We start from the raw sequence: 21,123 nt of genomic DNA, 5'->3' as shown, positions 1-21,123 counted from the left end.
TGGTGCACTGAAAGCAGAAAGAGGTAGATTTTGGGTGTGTTTCAACTGGCTGGCTACCTTCTGGTAGGGGCAACATAAACCCACAGTTCTGCATTCTATTATATGATTTGCAGTGTTCAAATCTCTATCTTTGTCTGTGAATGTAGTTTCTAGCTGTAGACATTTGCAAATTCTGATTTCTGCTGTAGTGACTTCATGGGGAGTATTCAAAGCTAAGTCCTCTAACCCTCAAAGAGTTAATGGTGACTTTATTTCTTTCTTTTAATTTACCAAAAAGAGGTTAAAACAAGTCAAGCCCTGCAGGCGGTGGAACCTTCAGGATTTGAACACGCACAGTGCTGCCTTGTGCAGGATGAGGACAGCCTGAAACAGACAGTGAGAAGGCACAAACTGCCCCTATTCATCTCAAACCAGGCCCTGCTAGAGTAAGTGCTACCATGGTTAACCATTTCAGCACCAAATAGAGACAGAAGGAAAGCAGGTTAGCTCTTCATGCAGGCCTGCATGTTTGGAGAAAAAATGACAAATATTCTCTCTGGGCTTTTGGGGTTCTATTACCAAGGTCACTGGCTCAATCCTCAGCAGCAGTGTGGAGGTCTGTATTGGTGTCGAGGATTCAGTGTCCAATCTACTTTAACCTCGGGAAGCTAAGAAATAGTTACAATTACAGAATTCTATCCCAAAAGGTAGAAGTCAAGCCAATTCACATCTGAAATTCTCTTCTTCTGCCTCCTTTGTTTCTCTTCTATTGTCAAAATCCAAAGGATATGAAAGAAGGATGTCCTAAGGAGGAATTACTAGTTTAAGAGATTGGCTACCCCTTAAAGCTCTTTCAAAAAGCCAGTGCTATGCACACCTCTCAAAACGTGACACGACTTACCACCAAATTGTCACCAACTACCAGGAGGCTGGATCCAGATGTATTGCATTGTTTGTGAGAGATCCTTGTCCCTTCAACTTGCAGATACAGATTCAAACAGTGTCATCCATACACAGACATAGCCTATATCATAGCTAAATCAGCAACTAATGTTAACTCCCATCTTAATAACACAAGCCTTAATCTAAGTAAATGACTGATGTTTGTTAAATTAAGTCCTGAATGAGAAATAGTTGGTTCAGAGGTCACAAAGTCATCTTACTATCTACAAGAGGATACTTAATAGATGAAAATATAGACTCAGTAGAGAATCATATAAAATAAAGACATCTGAGCCAGCATTATCTCATGTAGGAACCTCCTGTGTTTTGGCAAGGGGACAGTGCTGTTTTTCTGTTGGCAGAGCCTCATGATTTCCATGCAGGTGAGCCAGTTTTAAGTCAGGAATTCATGCTGTAATGGTGATACTCTGGTCACAGGTCTCATATGGATTGATGAGATTTCTTTTTAGTTCTGCTAGGTTAGAGAAAGAAAGACTGCAGCTTCCTTATTTGTAAATACTTTCCACTGGGAGAAGCTTTCCAGTGAAAAGATTGTGCAAAATGAATAAGACTTACTTACAAACTCAATTTAAAATAATTGATCATCAGAAAAACAAAAGAGAATTTTCCTTTGCTTAGGGGAGAGTTAGTAAATGGAATAAGACATTGAAAGGATTGATAAGAACAGTTAGTAGAAATAGTTTCTAAATAGAGGAAGGAAAGAATTTATAAGAAAAAATGTGAAGTATAACAGCTGGCTACAGTTACAGATGGGATACCTTCTTTCTTAAGCTTTTGTGTTCCCTGGACAACACTAAGAACACTAAACAGATTTTTTTTTTTTTTCTGGCACATTTATATATATATATATGAAATTGAGTTAGAAGCACATCTCAGGGAAGAATTTAGTTCTCAGGTATAACAGCTAACAGGCAAAAATCCATTTCTTCACTTAAATAGTTGTATTGTCTTGGGTAAGGATTATCACATGCACATCCAGCTGCTATTAGATCATTTTATTCCAGGCTATATGTATTCTGGAGCCCTTTGTGACAGTTACAAAACTCAACCAGAAGCTATTGTTGAACTGAATGTACTCCCTATCTCTTTATAGAGATTCTGCTGTCAAGACCATAATGATTGAAAATAAAACAAAACAACAAACAGCTCTTGCTTCACCATCCCAGACTTCAGAGTTTATTCCATTATAATCTGTTCCAGATTAAGTTAGTAATGACCATGTTTCTAATGTGAGTATTTTGGCCTCCTTTCTTGAAGAACAATTGGCTAAATTCACTGTGGATATAAATGAAGATGTTTCATGTAAGCTAAGGATGGAATTTTTCTAATTAGATAGAAGAACGAATGCTTATGGAGTTTCTTTTGCATTTTGTATCAGAAAAAAAAATAAGCCCCACCACTTAGTAATCACACTCACAAAAAGCCAGGGAACAAAACAAAATATTTCCCTCTAGCTATAAATGATCTAATACCTCAATTAATAATGCTGCCATTAGCACATTTATTAAAAGCTCTAAACTGAGAGTTCTGTAACTCTGACAGATCAGATTTCCAGTTCAAGAAAAGCCCCATGAACATGTTAATTCAGGATAATAACATCTTATACTTCTCAGTAATAAGAAGCTGTGATGCAAAACCAAAGCTATAGTGCACAAGGACAGAAATCTTAGACCTCATCCTTGAAAGAGGCTGGAGTAGCTCCAGGCATGTGAATCCTGGCACTTCAGGTGAGGAGACATAGGGAATGTATCATCAGCAGGAGACATAGCACTGGCTCTCAGTGCTGTCATGGACATGATGTAAATGCCAGGGAGTCTTTGAACCAACTTTCACTGCATGAAAGCCAAAACCTGAACCTACAAAACTATTACAAGGAAAGCAAGTAGCCTGCATTTCAGGGGTTAAAGGCAGTACATGGCTGAATAAAGATCTCCCCCTGCTCCCCCCTTACCCCAGATGTTCGATGAAGCTTTAGTCCTCAACAGGAGTCAGTGTTTCTGTAGGAGAGATGTTTGGGTGTTCTGCAGCATCTTAGTCAATGCCTTTTTCAGTGTTTGTTATTCGCCACAAAACATACCTTAGTTTTGAAATATTTACAGCTGCTAAGCATAGGAGTTAAATGACTTCATCAAATACAAAACAGCAGTGAAAAAAATCACAGTTCCTGAAGCCTAAGACAGTGCATGTAGGATACCGTTAGGTTTTAATGATTCACATCGTTGCTCATATTGACTTTGGCTGAGCTTTTCAAGGAAAAAGTTGGGAAGAAAAAAAGGTGAAAAGGAAAAAGAGGCATGTCATGGAAAACACCTGATACAACTTCATTTGTCAGTGCTAGTAGGAAAATGGACCTTATTGTCATCTATTGTATTTCCAGCCTGAAAAAGAAGGATGAAGACATAGGAAGTTAGAATTCGTAAGACTGACTTCAAGTTCTCAATTTGTTTTTATAAACTGGGTAAATCATTAGGTATAGTTTCTTATGGAGCTGAGATGAGTCATCTTCCTGTAGGCAGTTCATTTCATAGGTTTTCTCCTTCAGAATAAAGGTAATACACAATCTCAACCATACATGCTATAATCTTTCTGAGGCAGAGAGACCGCAGCCTCAACACTCAAAGATGTGCACATAAGCATCTGCTTCACACTGCCCTGCTTAAGTTTCAAGAGAGCACTGCCTGCAAAATATCCTTATCTGAAGAAAAACCCTCAGAAGCCAGTAGAGGTCTGGGCAAGAAAGAAGTGAAGAGCAAGGCATCAGGTTTTCTTCCGCAGAAACTCATTCAACTGTGCCTACTCTCCCATTAGTCATCTGAAATGGATGATTTGCTCAGGTGGGTGGGGAGTTTGCCATCGGGACACAAAAATGCATAATTTTCTACCACAAAAGAACCAGTAAGGCCACAGGTAACATATGTATTCTAAACCAGGTTTGGATTCACATGTCTGGGTTAGTGAAGGCACTTGAAAATTGCTCATTTCTCACTTGAGCTCTTTACAAGTCTACCTGCTGGCTCCACTTCTCTGACAGTATCTGTTCCCTTTAGAAACATTCCCTGAACCAGGGAGTGAGCAAAAAAGATTGTTTCTACAGCTCAGTGGCTTAGGTCAGCAGTGTTGACACTAAGGCTGAAGTCTCCACTTCAATATTTAATTACCAAAAGAATTTGGAATGACTCCAACAGGAGACTAGCATTTTAGATAGTATGGTGACCACTCAAATTTAAGACTCAGCTATAAACTAAAGAGAGAAGGACTTTGAATTTAGCTCTTCCATCCTAGAAATAACAAAACCTAAATTTGGGATTCACCAGAGTGTGCACAAACATATATATGCTAGTGCTTGTGTGGTAAGCTTGGTGTTCTGCAGACTGAGCCCAGCTAAGCAGACAGGCTCATTTTGAGCAAGTTTTGCCTTTAGTCTTTATTCCAATACAGTAACAAGGGAATGACTTAAATCCTTTGGAAGCTTTCTTAATGCTGCCTGGCAAAACAACAAAACAAAACAACACATACACAAAAAAACCCCAACAAAAGCAAAACCACAACAAACAAATGAACAAAACCACCAAACCCAAATAAACAACCAACCCATAAATGGCTTAGCAATATATTTAAGAATATCAACAGAAGCTAGGCATGTATAGGGCAAGTTGCTTTTCTTTGTACTGTGCCACAATGGTTCACAGATCCTAGGAAAGATTTTGAATACTCTTTTTGTTTAATAAATTTGGAGATGCTATTCAGAGTTTCAATAGTAACTTACACTTCATAGAGTCTAGTTTGCCTCTGAGTTCCATGAGCACAATATGACAATCTCACCATGTAGCCTAACATCATACAATTTCTTATACAGATTTAGAAGAACATGATTGGACCATTGTTTTTAGGAGCCATTCCCAGAGATGCAGGACCTGCAGATGAGGAAAATTACATCTGGGTCCCAAGAACAGAACAGGAGCTGAGCAATGATCACTGAGATCATTTAAGAGCAGGAGTTACTTAAATTTGGGTGCTCAAATTTATCATGCAAGGGATAAAGTAAGAGATTTCTTCTGATTGAGCACTATCCATCGATAATTTACCATTTGTACTGTGGCCACCACAACTTCATATTTTTTATATATGTCATGATCTCATTCGAGATACTCATACTAGAGTTTTATGGGTTTTAATTTTTTCCCCACCATTACACACTTAAGATTCAGCTGGATGGGCACTGGGTCATCTTGTCTGGACTCTGCTTTTGCCAAGAAAGGTAGGACCAGATTATCCTTGAGGTCCCTTCCAATTTGGACCCTGATTCCATGAATTTCTTAATGAGATCAGGGCTAGCTGGGATGGTAAATATGAATGCATTAAAGGTTTACATACCTGTGAGGTATACGGCTTTCCTACCTCACAGTCTGATTTTCCATTCCATCACTCTTCCTTTGATCACCATGTTCTTCATTGTTTCTCTGTTATGTAAAGGAATCAAATCCCTGCCATAAACATACAAACATTTCCAAGTTTTCATTCATCTATTAGTTGCCCTTTTGTTAACAAATATCTTACAGAAACGGATTCAAAACAGACAGAAAAGGCTTCTAAGAATATTAAATAAAGTAAGAAAAGCAAACACCAGAAAAAGTTCAGATCATCAGTCTCAAAAGTAGGAAGAAAACCAATGCAGTACCCATCTTTAACAAAAGGAATCATTTATCATGACAAAGGCATTAGCAAGCCATGCCTGCAACAGAATAGCTGCGATGCTGCCAGCCAGCTAATGTGACATTAGTTAAACCAATTTAGAGAACAAATTAGAATAAAAGGGTGTCTTGCACGCCCAATTGCTATGGAGGTCCAAAGCAGGGGGGGGAGGGAAATAGATGTGAAAAACGCTCTTTCAACAAAAGAAAAGGCTAAGTACACTGGGTACAAAGAAGCTCAACTGAATACAAGGCTGGAGAGTGCTCCACCACACAAGCAGGAGGATGCGTTTCCAAACGCAGCATTATTGATCTTCAGATTCCACCATTTCCGGTGACTTGTTAAGCCTCTTTTTTTTTTTTTGCACATTTGTCGTGGATTTTTGTTTGTTTGTTTGTTTTGCTGGTTGTTTTGATTTGTTTTTTTCCCCCGGCAGGATTACCATACCATCTTGTGGAAATGTTTCAATGGAGAAGCAAACTGCACCACTCCGGGACACAGAGCATTTAAGCCAGTGGCAAGCAGCAGTCCTCAGCAAAGCTTACACGTCCACTGCAGACAGGAAAGCAGAGAGGGCATAACATCCAAGGCAATAGAGACTTTTTCTGCAGTTTTACAATGAAGTTAGCAAAATGTGATCACTCAATATTCCCGAGTAATTTCTGCATTTCATTATTTTATAAATACTCCCTCCTCCCATTTCTGCTATTATTTTCCAAGGTCCTTGAGCCACTGCTGGTATTGTGAATGAAAAGGCAGCTGAGAGAAACAGTTCATCATGCAACAAAAAAAGGTAGTTTTATTCTCATTCTTTATAAATGTTGGCAGCTAAAAAAGTTTCCTACAAATCAAGATGCAGAGATGAGAATATATATCTGAAGAGATAGAGGTACCATGGTTAGTAGGTTTGGCTTTTTTCTGTTTAATCCTTTTCACAGTTTATTGACTGTAATCAAGCAAAGTGTAGTGAGTTTATAAAGAAGGGACAGTTCCCATCTTTAGAAGTGACTGACCATGTTACAAAAGGATTTTATAAACTTAGGCAATTTAGCAAGTCCTTAATAGAAGCAGTTACTCAAATTCAGGACTGTGCATAAAGTAGATTGCTTTGCTAGGGCCCAGTGTTTGATTCAAAAGTCAGAAAAAGAACTCAAGTGCAAATATATTCAGATTCATATTCAGATTAATTACTTCCAACTGCTTTTCGGTTTAAATTGTTAAAGGTTAAAATGATGAAGAAGAAATATTGCTTGCCCAAGCAGACACAAAGACTAAACATATGAAGTTGAGGCTTTACAAATAAGATTCCTTTCCCAAAGTTCCAGCAGGTTCTTTTAGCGAGGCAGGTAGCAGGCCGTAGGCCCACATCAGTTACAATCACTTAATTTCAAAGGACGAACACAAGTGATTTTACTTCTGCATATACTGTTGCGATTGTATTGCTCATTTAATGAGTATTAAAATATAGGCAAATTATAATGAATTCAGTTCCTTAGCATATGTCTACACTTTGCCCAGCGCAAATAGGAGCCAGCTCTCCTGCCGAGACTACTTCAGGCAAGGAGTGGGGCAAATGCACTCTGCTTGTACAGATAGGCACTTCCAGCCTCCAATCTGACTTGCCTGCAACAACTTTAGATTTTTCTGTATCACACTGCTTCTGGTAGCGCTGACATACCTTTATTTTAAGAACTCTGCAGACAGCAAGAAGTCATTAGCAAAACACACTGTGGTTCTCAAAAACAGCTTGAGAGCTATGAGCTGCTAGTGAATAGTAGTCTCTGTGAGAGCAGCATGATTTATAATCAGAATACACAGACTCTGTGATTAATATTCATGCTACATATCCCAGAATAAATAGAAGATGCCAGTCTGATCCAAAGCCCTCTGAAATTGACAGAAACCCTTCTGTTGACTGCAATATGCTCTGGGTCAAGCCCCAATCGTATTTATACTTTGAAAAAAAAAGAAGGAATTCACTCTCCACATGTTTCAGTCCCTCACATTTATTGTCAGCAAACCTCTGGCAAAAGAATGCCTTGCTCTGCAATGGGCCTCCCCACTACAGCCAGTAGGAGCTATATATACAGAGACTGAGGACATAATAACAAATTGGAAAGAAACTTGATTTTGAAATCACACAAGACAATTTAGTGAGAAAACAAATCTTTGTTTGTAAGAAGTACAAAATAACTCAGGTTTGGTATACCTGCACGTTAAGAAGGAAATTTTCAATGAGGCACATTGAACCCTTGTAACATACATTAAAAAAAAAAACACTCATGTAAATCTTACACCATTATAACCATCTTCCTTAAACACTGTAATTATAGCCTCCAACAGTAAGTACACAAATGGTAAATTTAATATGGCCATTTAAATTATCTTAAGCAACACAAAGATTTTTTAAAAATTATTAAAAGAATTTAATATGACTTACAGGTGTCCTAGATAAAAGCAGATTGACAATAAAGTGAAAGAATAAAACTTCATTTATTTTTATGCTACTTTGTAAATTTTATTAAGTCCAAGTCCTCTCACAATAATGTACAGTAATTGGATTAAAACTACTGTCAAATACCTTCCACCACGTTTTATATGAAACATCTTCCAAAACTCATGTCTGTATAATAATTTTATAGGGATTATCAAAAAAATACTACAGAATTAAATAAAAGTGGATTGATATGGATTCTCCTTCTCAGACAATAAAATCCTAGCACCATACAACATGATTTAAAATTGAGCGCTGCCTCTCCTTCTCTCTCTTTCTTTCATTTTAATAACCAAACAAATTATTTCCCAAAGCATGACTGTTAATATGCTGATTGGTTTCCAGAGTTGTTTCAGTAGTAATTTTCTTTTCTGGCACTTTGCTTCAAGAAGTAAAATATGAATTAAAAAAAAAAAAAAAAAGCGCTAAAAGGAAAAAAAGACACAGGAAAAAATAGTCCTAAGGTCAATCAACAGTGAGTCCCCACAGAGGCAAAAGTGGACATTTCACGGCGGATAGTACTGAAAGGAGAAAGCTCCAGTTCTGTGGTGTACTCATTGTCATTGTCATCACTTGTCACTGTTGAAGACTTCTGGATGCATTCATCACAGCAGCAACAGCAACACTCCATAAAGGCCCGGCTGAAAGGTTTACAGAGACAGAAAAGGAGAACTGGCGTAACACAAGACTTAAAGAACAAAAGGAACTGACTAATGAGATGGAGGAGGTCCATAGTCTGCCGAGAGACCCCTGTGGACATGTAAGCAGTCACAATATTGCAAATGTTTTCAGGAATGATGCAAAACCCATATAAAATGGTCAGTGCTACCACTGTGCAGTTCATCTGACTTTCCAGTTGAATTTGTCTCTTGTTCCCTCTTGTGCAAGCCTTTTCTGCCCTCCTGATTTTCCTTGCTGTTACCAGGGAGCAGGTAATAGTGAAAAGGGTAGGCAAACAAAAATAGCAGCCAAAGTACCACCAGAGTCTTGCTCCATCATAAGTGAGAGCTAGCACATATATGGTGTCAGGCAGTGTGGTGGATATCTTCACCACACACCGCTCCCCTGGTGGGCTGCCACTGTACTCGGGGTCCTCCTTTGCCAGCTGGCGCAGCACAACCTCCGGCAGGGCCAGTAGCAGTGCGCCCACCCAGATGACAGCCAGCTTGGCTGTTGTCGAGGTGCAGTTTTCAATCATCTCATAATACATCTGCACATTGGTGGCGGCACGAAATCGATCGATGCAGAGGGCACACAGTGTGAATGTGGTGACTCCAAGAGAGGCTACCTGGGAAGGAGAAAAAGGAATGCAAGTTAATACAGGTGACAGCTGCAAGGGTACAGTCCATTACTTAGTGGAGAGTGGGAAAACTTTATCTCCTTCAAAAGTTCCCCGGTCCTCTGTTGATGGTAGTCTTCTTGGTGATGGAGGCCTAAACTCACTCAGGTTGAAGAGGAAACTAATTTATTGAACACTGGATGAAGGCTTTTATCATGAAGCTTTCACTGTTCAAACGGAGTTCAATTTGTAGTCTGAAATGCCAATCAAGTCTAGCCCCTTGATTGACAAGGGCAAAGGAAAAGCTACTTTAGGGGTGTCAGTGTAGGAGACAGTCAAGCACCACTGTCCTGAGCAGTATCAGAAGCATCACAGAAAGAACTTGGATTCCAGTCTTTGCGGAACTTCTAGCATGCATACCAAAAGTGTAAGTCTTGTTTTTCTCCTAAAAATATTTATTTCATCTTAACATCATCCTCTCCCAGAGGCCCAGGCAAACATTTGTGCAACATGGAAAAACAATTGAGGAACTGATCAATATGTAAACTCCCTTTCTCCCCCCATTTTTCTAGGGAGTATTTTTCTGAAAAATCAGTTCCATCACAGAGATGGAAGAGTCTTCCATCAGCAGAAGTACAACTTACGCCCATATCACATGTTCCTCAAGCATGCAAAGGCTCAAAATATCAAAACATAACTTAAGAACCCTGTAGATTAGGCATCTACTGAATGGAGTACGGTGCAACAATCAATTTTGTAGACTTAGGCTTTAAAATGAAATCTTGATGGGATGCAGGCACATAACATCATCCCACACTGTGACTTCAAAGAGACTGTATCTGAAATTTTCAGACTTTCAGAGCCTGTGCAAAACCAACTTTCACTATAATAGTTAGGCTTTAAAAACTTCAACACTCAATTTTGAAAAAAAAAAAAAATCACAGGAAAACCTAGGCCTAATTTCCCAGGAAACATTTTGTGGTAGAGTACACTGCAGGCCAGAAGTGGCAGAAGTTCTGTTATTTAAGTGATTTAAAGATGGATTGGGTAGAGCTCTCAGTTATATACTGTAAGAGTGAGCAAGTACAGAGCAATGCCTATGTTCTCTAGCTTTAAGAACCATCATTCTATGCATGAACAAAAATCTTGTACTGTCATGAAACACAATTTTCTATAATTTTACCCTGTTTATAATTAAATTACCTAAAAAGAAATTTGCAAGATGATTATATACATTTTGGTCTAATCCTATTTCAAATAAATTCAACTTCAGTTCAAATTCAAAGCAGAACTCCCATTAACTTCATTGGAGAAAGATTAGGTGTCCTGTTGCATTCTAATTCATTTATTTTCTTGGGTTTGCATGCCTGTGTTATGCTGAAAAGGTTTTGATGCAAAAGAAAATAAACTTAAATAATATGCCTAATAAATGTAAAGAATGGCAACTTTTCTCATGAAAAAAACCTGTGTCTGTACGCTTCAGTGGGAAATCTAGGGTAAAATTAGACAGTTCACTGTACTTTTGCTTACCCCAATTTGATGCACAAGGATATATTTGAATTTCATATAGATAGATTTTTAAAAAACAATTTCTGATTTTTACAATTTTTAAATATATTTTGCTAAATGTTCTGCAAAGACAAATAGTTAAATTATATGCTATTATATAAATGTATCATTAATTTTGTCCTTCAATATTTAATGGCCATATTAGATAGCTAAAGCTGAGTATCATTGCAAAAGATTACACACTTGGGATTAGAACTGTCAGGAACTGGCTTAGCTGTAGAATTCTTTGAAGCATCTTTCTAAAAGATGGAATAAGTATGATGAAATCTCTTATTAACTTGCAGAAATATTTAATGATGAAAAAGCAGTACTGCAAACATTTTTAATAGGCAAACCTATTGATTTAAGAAGTTAAACCATCTGATCAGATTCAAGGAAAGCTTGGTAAACATGGCAAAAAAAATCTAAACAGTTAAAGAAAAAACATAGTTGCAGGGAAATCTTAATGAACAGTGATAAATTTAGCTAATTAAAGATAATTTTCATGTAGCAATTCTGAGAGTCAGATTTATAAACTCAAGACTAGTGACTTCGTTTCCAAAACATTTAAATGTGTGTGCAGTCTTCAAATTCCTTAGAGTGACAGCAAAACCTTTAGCCAGAATATTCACGTGAATAACAAAAGGGTGAGGAGTCAACTCTCCATAATTATAGGAGAACAGAGATTGAAATAAAAATCAGTAGAACATCTTCAGGTTTGCACACTAACATTTTCCCTTTCAGCTCTTACGTGCCCACAGCCCCAAACGCACACGCCTTTATTGCTTTAGCATTCATTGCAAACAGGCTGTTATACAGTGGCTAAGACATTAAAACTCTGCAGCTGTTAAGGCTGGACTAATGAAAGAAGACATGCCTACCATGAACAAACATAACCTACGGGGTTCCTGTCACATTAATTGACCAGCAACTTGGAGGTTTAAGACAGTGAAATAGAGCAAGAGGAAATAACTAAGAACAGTGGAAGTCGGCTTTGAAAGCTCTCCCATGAATTCACGGATGAAACCAGCTAAACAAAGGTATTGCTCCTCTTGAGCAGGCCATGTTTTCCTACATTCTGTACATTAATGGAGTTAGTGATGCCATGGAAGAGAGTGCAAAGAGAAACACTCTCAAGCAGATAAATGGGGATTCCCTCCAGGTGACTGGCTTAAAAGCAGTATAGCATTTTAAGGGTCTGACTACTTACTGCACATTGCAGACTATGAGTAATAGCCAGCAAAAACAATGGGTCCCACTCACAACCTATGTGGGCAAGAACTGCGACATGCATTTCTGCATGTTTACATGATTTCAGTTTAGGGGTGTTCCTTCATACCAGTCATACTAATAATTAGGGTTAAACTGGAAACATGGACGAAAGCCAGGGAAGTTTGTTTTTTAATCTGCTATATTGCCCTGAAATAACCACAGAATTAAGATAATTCATTTGATGGCGAGTAGGTAAATTAACAGATCTTGAAGTGGTGTGAAGCTGCAAGGAGTTTAATGGTGCTCTTCTTGTTTTAGCTGAGTTTCTGCTATGGTGCCGCAGTCTTAATTCCAACAACCTGGCAGAAAATGAGGCAAGGCAAGGGTGAGTCAGGCTCAGTAGTTTCTGATCATCGCTTAGTTGTCCGATTTATTTCCATATGACCCCTATGAAGATTCTCCTCAAGTCTAGATATTTGACACCAGTTTATATCTCTTACTACATCATATCAGAAAAGATGAAGCAACCTCTGCTTTGAGGATGTGTCCACATCATTTGGGCAGAGAACAGCTGTCGAAGAGATTGGTAGATACAGCATACACACACAAAAGAAGACATTATTGCCAGAAGAGTGTCTCTTAATACTGTTGTTCCTATAAAAACATTGACAGAGGTGCTAGCAAGCACTGTGATGTGCCTTTGAGACACTGCATAAACCTTTGGTCATTAGCTCACCAGCTGTTAGTTATCTCTGTCAAAGCTCATTTTGGGAACTGAGGCCAAAGAGAAAAACACTAAACTCATGAAACACTCAATTGCATCAGTTTTCCACCTTGTCACTCCAACATACCCATTCCCCTTTAATGAACTGTAACAATTACCAAAACGTTCCCAGGCCCTCCTTGGCCTGCCCTACTTATTCTCCTGGCTGTGGTTCCATAGCTTTTGGCTCCAGCCTCTAGCTGACGAGCCTCTGGATGACCAGAGAGAAGTAGTGCAGGTGTAGTACAGTGAGCAATGCTAGCGGAAGTAAGAGTCTGAATTCTCTCTAATATCTGCTTGACTAGATAAAGTTAATGAAAAACAAATGGAGAAACGAGATCAGAACAGGTGACTTGGGTGAAAAGGTCAATGAAGACCATATTCCGTAAGTGAATATAAAAGAGGATGGGTCACTCAGTTCAATAAGATGAAGACCATGATGAAATATTGCTGCTATCTACAAACAATTCCATCTTGCGATGCAAAAGTCACTTAAGCTGAAGGACAGTGAATATAACAGAACGGGAATCAACTGTCCATGAGCAACTCGAGGCAGAAAATGAAAGGGACCATTAATCATGTTGTTGAGCATGCCTTCTGATGGAGTACTGAGGGAAAACAATGTAGACTGAGTTTGTCTGGAAAAAAGATAAAATAAAGGAGTAACATGAAGTGGCTGCTTCCACCAACTGAAGCTGGATTTTCTCATACAAAATAAATTTTATGTTGATGACACAGAGTTTCTTAAACTACATGGCACTCTTCCTTCCTTGGTTACAAGGCAGTTTGGGTATTCAAAAAATGTTCTTGTTATAATAGGAAAGTTGAACTACAGAAAAGGTTGGCAACTACTAGCCAAACCATCTCTGAACACTTATTGACATCCTGTAGACTCTGTGTATTAATTCTTGTTATATCATATAAACGACTAAATTTCTTTCCCTTAAGTCATTAGAGTCCATCATCTTGTTATGATCATTCTATACCACATCAAACTTCAAAGCTTTAGAGCATGTTGGTGGCTCTTGCAGACTTGTCAGTTTTGCCTAAGATAAATAAGCAAAGTTAGTATAAACCGCAATGCTTCTTTTGTGCTACTCTATACCTACAGTACAGAGTTCAGTAATAAAACTGGAGTGCTACAGAATAAAGGGTCCTACCATTGCAAACAAGTATTTAATTGTTTATTTAGATTTCTGGTTTCTGTCCTTTTAATTAATACAAAACCAAAACCAACAAACACAACAAACCCTCAAAAAAACAATAGCCATTACTACAAAAGAATAAAAATAAATAAGTACAATATCTCAATATTTCTTACATAAAGTATGACTAAACATTAATGGCTTTATACTTTAAAATAAGTAAGGGTCATTGAGCTAAAACACTACTGTGGTGTGGTAGAAGTAATTCAGTACCTAAGGAGTACTGGGGCCAGGGTACCCCTCTGACATTTGCAATTAGCTTTAGCTTAAGCATTCTGGATAAAAATCTAATCCCCCTTAATTACCTAAGAGACGTCATAGAGACGTCCTACACATGTGGAACAATGGCTGCAATGCAATCATTTTGCTTGTAGTACTATCGACATTCATATGGGGAGATCTAGAGTACATGTGCTTCTTATAATTTCATGTACTTTAAGAGTAACAGTGTTCAGAATCACTTCCAAGACCTCCTTTTGAATTCTTTGGGAGGAGAAAGCCAACCAGACCATCAGTGCACTGGAAATACTCATTAGTACATTCATTAGGACTAGAAAGCAGTAAATTTAACTATGAATTTGTTTGGGGGGTTTGTTTGGTTGGGGTTTTTTTTGTTCGTTTGTTTGTGGATTTCTTTGTTTGTTTTTAATAGAAAGAAGTAAATTAGTGGCATTCTTTAGAGGATCAAGCTCTCATCATGTTACACAAGGGACTGCTGCACTAATTCTAAATATTAACAACACAGAACTGCCACTAAAATTTTGCCACTTCCCCCTCTGCAGGAAAAATCCTGTCATATGGAGAAGGGACATCCTAGTGATAAGAGAAGTTAGTGGTTCCAGGATAGCAAATGCTGCCTTTTTCTCTCCACACATAAGTAACTTAAACGTAACTGAGTTAATTTCAAACCTAATCTGACACAAATTCATTTCCTTGCTGAAATGCCACATGGAAAGTTTAAATCAAAAGTTTTATGGGCAATTTATATAGCCCTAAAGACAGGGTTTGCAGAGGAAAGAAAGGCTCACAGAACACCCAACATGACAGCTACTAGCGTCATGCTGTTAGGGGGCAGAGATGTATTAACACTTCTGTTTGAAACAATTATTTACTGCATGATAAGTGCTGAAGATATTCTGCCCAGTACAAGATGTATGTAGCCACTGCCCTTGAAAACTATTAGTATGAAACCTTGAAACTGCAAGCCTTTCTAGGGATCTTTGTCTACAACCCAGAGGACTTACTGGAGGTTCAGGAGAGTCAAAGAAGAGACATAAAGATGCTGCACAATGAAAAACTCAGAAGACACATAACACACAGCTTTTATAAATGCCCACAAAAATGTATTTGCTTCCCAAAAGTGAAACTTAAGGAGTTCTTCTGACAGCTTTGGAACAGTTCTTTGTGCCCATCACCTGTCTCTACCCAGTAAAAGACAGAAAAGCCTCACCTCAAATTGCCTTGGAGGGTCAGCACCAGGGAAAGAGTAATTAGTATGCCAGGCCAAATCAATCCTTATGCTTTCTACCAAGAATGCTAATTGTGATTCTTGGTGGGTTACCCACCAGAAACGGGACTGATGCCACATACTGATGGACAAAAAGCACATGCAGAGACTAGGCATCGGATTTTAGAGGCTTTCACTGTCAGCCTATGCATGCTGTGGTCCAGACCAGGACAATACAAACTTCATTTTTCTGATTTTTGTTGGGAGTAAGAGAAAGGCAGAGGGACTCATGTTTATTAGCACTGAGTGCAGAGTTGATTAACATCACCAAATTCTTGCTCTCTGCTGGACTGCACAGGATGGTAAATGAGCTTCTGCAAGCCCTCCTTCTAGACTGTTCCCCAGTTTCAAAACCATACTCCACTGTAAACAGCTTGTCTCAATCTGCTGACATAGAAAATTACGCCTACTTCAAACAGGCCCCCTTAAACTCACGAAGTTTCTAGTATAGTCTCCTAGAGCAAACTGCATACAACTCAAGCAAGTTTCATTTTAAAATCCAAAAGATAGTTTCTAGCCCTAGTTGACACAATCCATTTGCCATCTTAAGCAAGCTGCTCTGGGCCTTAAACAAGTTACTTCACTATCAGCTTCTGGCACTAAAATAAAAAGTAAAAACACAACTTCACAGAACTGTTGTACCTAAGAGCTGTGAAATACATGAAATATTTTGAAGCACAGTAAAACTACAGATTTTGTCTACATCCACACTTCTTTCTACTAGGCCTTAACATACATATATAAGTAGGGGGACAAACTTTTTGCTTAAACAAAAAGAAACGGATTTTACATTGGCATGACTTGTGAAACAGGAAGTAGCCAAAGTTATTTTTCTTTATATTGCCATTTACTCTCCATTCCTCTATTCTGAGCAATACTGAGAAAAGTATATGGATGACAACTTTCACATGGCACACAGGAAAACACTTCAGACATGCATATCTAAAGTTAGGCTTCTGAAACACCTAAAAAGAAGTGGCAAATTTTAAGAACTGTTGCACAGAGGATTAGAACTGCAATGCATAACATCTCCACACATCTTTATGGACAGAGTAGCTGCCCCAATTGTCCTAATTCCCCCCTCAATTCCCTCTCAGTGCTTTCAAAACAGTGTCATCCTCAAGGTCAAGAGAAGTTCTAAGTGGAGATAATTTCACCCACTTCTACTAACCATCTGTCTTTCTAGCCTTGTTCTCTAGCAATTTTACTTTTATCACCTAAAGACCGCATAAGAAGCACAGATTAAATTTACTCAGCTTCTTCCTCAGTCATGTGCACACCATTCCTTATGCAAGTATAGGCATGACATAGTTTTAAAAACTGGTTAGAAGTGACTGAACTGTGATAGAACACATCTCTGAAATGACTGCTTAAGGTACTTGGTCACAGCAGATCTTTACTAGGTATAGGAAAGTTGCCCCTTAATTAAAAAAATATATTATGGAGACCTTCCACTGCTGGAAGCTCAGTATTTACATATACAAATGTGCTTGAATACACCATAAAACATCTTCCCCAGATTGTGTGCATATGTGTTATCACTGGCAACAGCTGCTTTGTTGAAATTCTGCACAAAATCCATCAAACAGCACAAATAAAAAACAATTGGTCACAAGAGGCAAAACTAAGAAAACTCAGCGTTCCTCACTGGGATCAGTTGAAATCTTCAAACACAATATAAAGCATGCTTGAGTTGTGCTAAAATGTTGTGATCACCATATCACTTGTTCTGGATAACCAGACATATCCTGTTCCCCAGTTCTGAAAGTATAAGCTGGCATTACAGGGGGCTCAGTCCGGTAATGGTCTTTGATGTTTGAAAGTGAGGTATTTCTGGATCTACAGCTCTGGGTGAAACACATAGCTCCCTAAACACCATATGAGAAGAAGTGTCATACAAAAAAGAGATTAAAGTATAGAACAAAGAGACTCTTAAAAGAACAAAATGCTGGGCTAATATAAAGAAAATACAAACAACAGCTTAAAATTTGTCCCTCTTCAGGAAGATGCTTCTATTTGTATTCCATGAAGATCTGGAAGCCTTTGCTGTCTACCACTTTGCTTTCAAAAAGCTAAGATGACTTCACTCTTCTCCCATTGTGTGAGAATGGAATGAGTATGCCCAGGCAAAATGCAACAAGGAAGTTCAGCTGTTGGGCGCACACTGCCCTGAGCAATCCTTGAAAGAGTATGGAGCAGCACCTGCTCAAAGTGCAGATTTCATAACATGCTCCACATATGCATTGCTCTTGATGGTGTCAGTGTCACTGTATAATATCTATAAGGTTTGGACAACAATTCTTAAGTGGGAAAACTTTACTGGAACTCTCTTTCTCAGTAGGGTCAAATCTTGATTTCCAGAACAGTGTACTCCTCACCAAGCTCAACACAAGCTGTTAAGAGTGGTGCTCTGTATCCACTTCTCATGGCTACAGTTTACAAGAGAGAAATCCAGCCTTTTAATTACTCTTCTGAGGGTGAGGAATATACTTTACATACACAAGTATCATATTTAATAATTACTGAATGAAAAATATACAACACAGAAGCAACACAGAACCCCAAGGCTGTATCTTTTTATATCTGTACCTTAGATATAAATTAATTAAATTTCATCAAGGACAAGAAGAATGTTACACTTTTAGATCCCACCACTAAGTCCAAGACACCATGCTCTACTGGTCCACCACAACTAGATTGGTGCCAGTTCTTCAGTAAGATTTGAATAAGAACTCTAAACATCAGCAGAACTTTAATGTACCATTAAAATATAAAGGGAGGAATGCAGCAGCTCTATGTTTTTCAGGATTGCAGTTTTGAATTTCAGTAACTACATTTCCAATAAATTACTGAAACTACTACTCTCTGTTTAGCTGCACAGCATAAGGAACTAATTTTGAAGAATAGCATAGCCATGCAAATAATACAAATTACTAATTTTTAGTTAGCATTACAAAGAATCGTTTCTATTTTTGTTAGAAAAAGGTTAGGAAGGTTAGGAAGTGTGAAATGTCACTACAGGAAAGTCCTGAAAACACTTAAATGGCACTAGCTACTATAATTGAAATGGTTCCACTTTCACTGAAACGCTACTACTTATTTTATTGATTATCACAATAACCCCAAATCAGAAACTTTAAAAATTCCTAGTGCTATCAGTTTCGCAACAAATATATATTTACTCCTTCATGTCTTCTTCAATGGAAATCGATTAAGTGTACTCAGTTTTTCAAATGTAGTGTTTTATGTATCACTGGTCTCTAAGTGTAGCACAGCTCCACCCTTCGTTCAATACCACCAGTAATAAAGTGTATCACTTACGAAAGAAGTAGGCGACTTCATGGCTACACACATCGCACATCTTTAAAAACATTTCTTTAAAAATAGCAGTTGACATTTATGGATTTCTGTGTACCAGTGTGCTGTTAAAGCTGATATTCCACGTATTAATTACAAGTTGGATTTTGTTTGGGGAGAGAAACTGGTGTGGGTTGGGTTTTGTTTGTTTGTTGGGGGGGGGGGGGGGGTTCCCCTAATATTCCTTTGTTAGGACAAGAGAATCAACAGTTGGTTCCTCAGCTTTCAGTTACAGAAAAATGTTGAACATTTTTGTTTTGGAAATAATAGCATAGCCAGTTAGAATTAAGAGCTACTACCACGCCATGAAGAAGCCTCAGTGCTTAGTACCAGTTAATAAAGTGGACAACCTGAACGCTACTGGCAGGTCTCTAGGAAGTTGGCCGAGAGCTTCTTTGACAGAGCCTTCTTTTTTGACAGAGCCTCTGAAAAACTGCTATGAAGCTGCAGTTAAATAGAGTTGGGGTCGTGGTTTTTTTTAAGCAAAATAAATTTGATGCTTGAACACTTAAGTATGAATCAAGAGCACATACATCCATCCCAGCGATGGTCCTTTTCATATGATCAGCTTCTTACAGCCTATCCCCAGCCGCCCCCTCCCTCTGCCTTCCTGACTAACTTCAGTTCAGGAAAACAACAAACATAACTCAAAAACTTAAACAAACAAAAAAAACCTAATTCTGAGGAGATTCCTCGACTTTCAGGATCACGAAAAGCAAGGAAAGTTTGGCAGAACTTGAGCAAGTGGAAGGAGGTGCTTAGTCTGAGACTACAGAGATCCCGATGCTGCTGGACCCGATAGGGCCATAACCGCAAGCCACAGCAAGGCTGGGACGGGGCCTCACTCTGCCCCGAGTGCCCGGGAAACCCAGACGACACTGCACCTGAACGTCACCAGGCCAGCAGCAATGGACATGGACAGCGACGGCCCCGCACCTCAGGTAAAGCCGACGGCAGCAAAGCGGCAGCAGGGGGGCCCGGGGCCCGCGTCCGACCACCCGGGGGGGCTGCGCAGAGGCCCATGTGTCCCGACCCACCGCCATTACCTCGATGTATGGGACGATTTTGCAAGAAAAGTCTTCTAGGAGCCACTTCTTGGTGAGCTCCTGGAAGATAACCAGCGGCAGGCAGAAGAAGATGATGAGAAAGTCCCAGAAGGCTAGGTTGGCTAGCAGTGAGTTGGAGATACTCCGCATATAGTAGTTGTGGCAGACGATGCACATCACTGCCATGTTGCCCATGATGCCGATGCCGAAGATCACCACGGAGAGGCACATGACAGCGTAGGCGCCGTACGACTCCTCGGTGAGCGGGTAGAAGGGGTTGCGAATGCGGGCGCGGCGCCCCGTGGCGTTGCCGCGGGTCCCGGCGCTGCTCTCGCCGCCGGTCGAGCCGTTCAGGGGCAGCCAGAGGGGGCCATTCACCGCGCCCCTCCCCGCCGCCGCTCCGGCTCCGCGCTCGCTGCTCCGCGCCCGCCGCCGCCCGGTACCCGCCGCCCCGCGGGGCGCGCAGCTGTCGCCTGGCCCCGCCGCTCTGCCAGGTGCGGCGTCAGCCCCGCGTGGCGCGCAGCTGTCGCCTGGCCCCGCCGCTCTGCCAGGTGCGGCGTCAGCCCCGCGTGAGAGTTCTCCGCGCCCGGGGAGAGCGGCGGCCGCTCCCCGGCCCTGGGCGAGGGGCGTCGGGGTTGGCAGCGAGCGGGCGCGCTGTGGGAGCGCCGGCAACGCCGCGGCCGCGGCGGGGGACAGGGCGCAGGCAGCCCAGGCACTCAGCACCTGGCAGATCAGGGCGAGTGAAGCGCGGAGTGGCTGCATGGCCGAGAAGCGGCTGGGCTCGCTGGCTCCCTTTCAGAGGTGGCAGCCGCCCCGCTGAGCGGGGCTGGGAGCGAAAGACATGCCCGGCTGGCTCCCGCGGGTAGCGTGCCTCGCCGGGCCGGGAGTAGCCACGATGTCGCTACCCCTACCGCCGGCGTCCGCCGAGGGAAGTGGCTGGCGCTGAGGGCGCGGCGACCGGAGGATCGGGGAGCCTCTTCTTGCCACCACCCGGGGCAGCCCCGGAAAGTTGGGTTGCTCTCTCCGCCGCGTCGAGTTAATGTAGCAAGTGAAACGCCGGGAGGACTCCCCTCTGGCG

General features: G+C 40.3%; 1 protein-coding gene across 1 annotated transcript; it reads right to left on the bottom strand.

Moving 5' to 3' along the window:
* Positions 1-8,597: 8,597 nt before the first annotated feature.
* Positions 8,598-20,807, bottom strand: GPR37 (G protein-coupled receptor 37). Its single transcript, XM_054399865.1, has 3 exons — positions 20,627-20,807; positions 20,046-20,500; positions 8,598-9,416 (listed from the first exon to the last, which is right to left on the bottom strand). Exons 1-3 carry the CDS (start codon positions 20,805-20,807, stop codon positions 8,598-8,600), a joined length of 1,455 nt encoding a protein of 484 aa, XP_054255840.1.
* Between the last annotated feature and the right edge of the window lie 316 nt (positions 20,808-21,123).

Source organism: Indicator indicator, chromosome 3 (assembly GCF_027791375.1).
Source record: "Indicator indicator isolate 239-I01 chromosome 3, UM_Iind_1.1, whole genome shotgun sequence".
NCBI lineage: Eukaryota > Metazoa > Chordata > Aves > Piciformes > Indicatoridae > Indicator > Indicator indicator.
The sequence above is the reverse complement of the archived record's forward strand: the minus strand, read 5'-3'. Positions and strand labels throughout refer to the sequence as shown.

Coding starts and splice junctions, on each gene's coding strand:
- GPR37 (XM_054399865.1), bottom strand. CDS start 20,807: ATGCAGCCACTCCGCGCTTCACTCGCCCTGATCTGCCAGGTGCTGAGT. Junction 20,501..20,626: donor CGCCGCTCTCCCCGGGCGCG/GAGAACTCTCAC, acceptor GCTGCGCGCCCC/GCGGGGCGGCGGGTACCGGG. Junction 9,417..20,045: donor AAATCGTCCCATACATCGAG/GTAATGGCGGTG, acceptor TCTCCTTCCCAG/GTAGCCTCTCTTGGAGTCAC.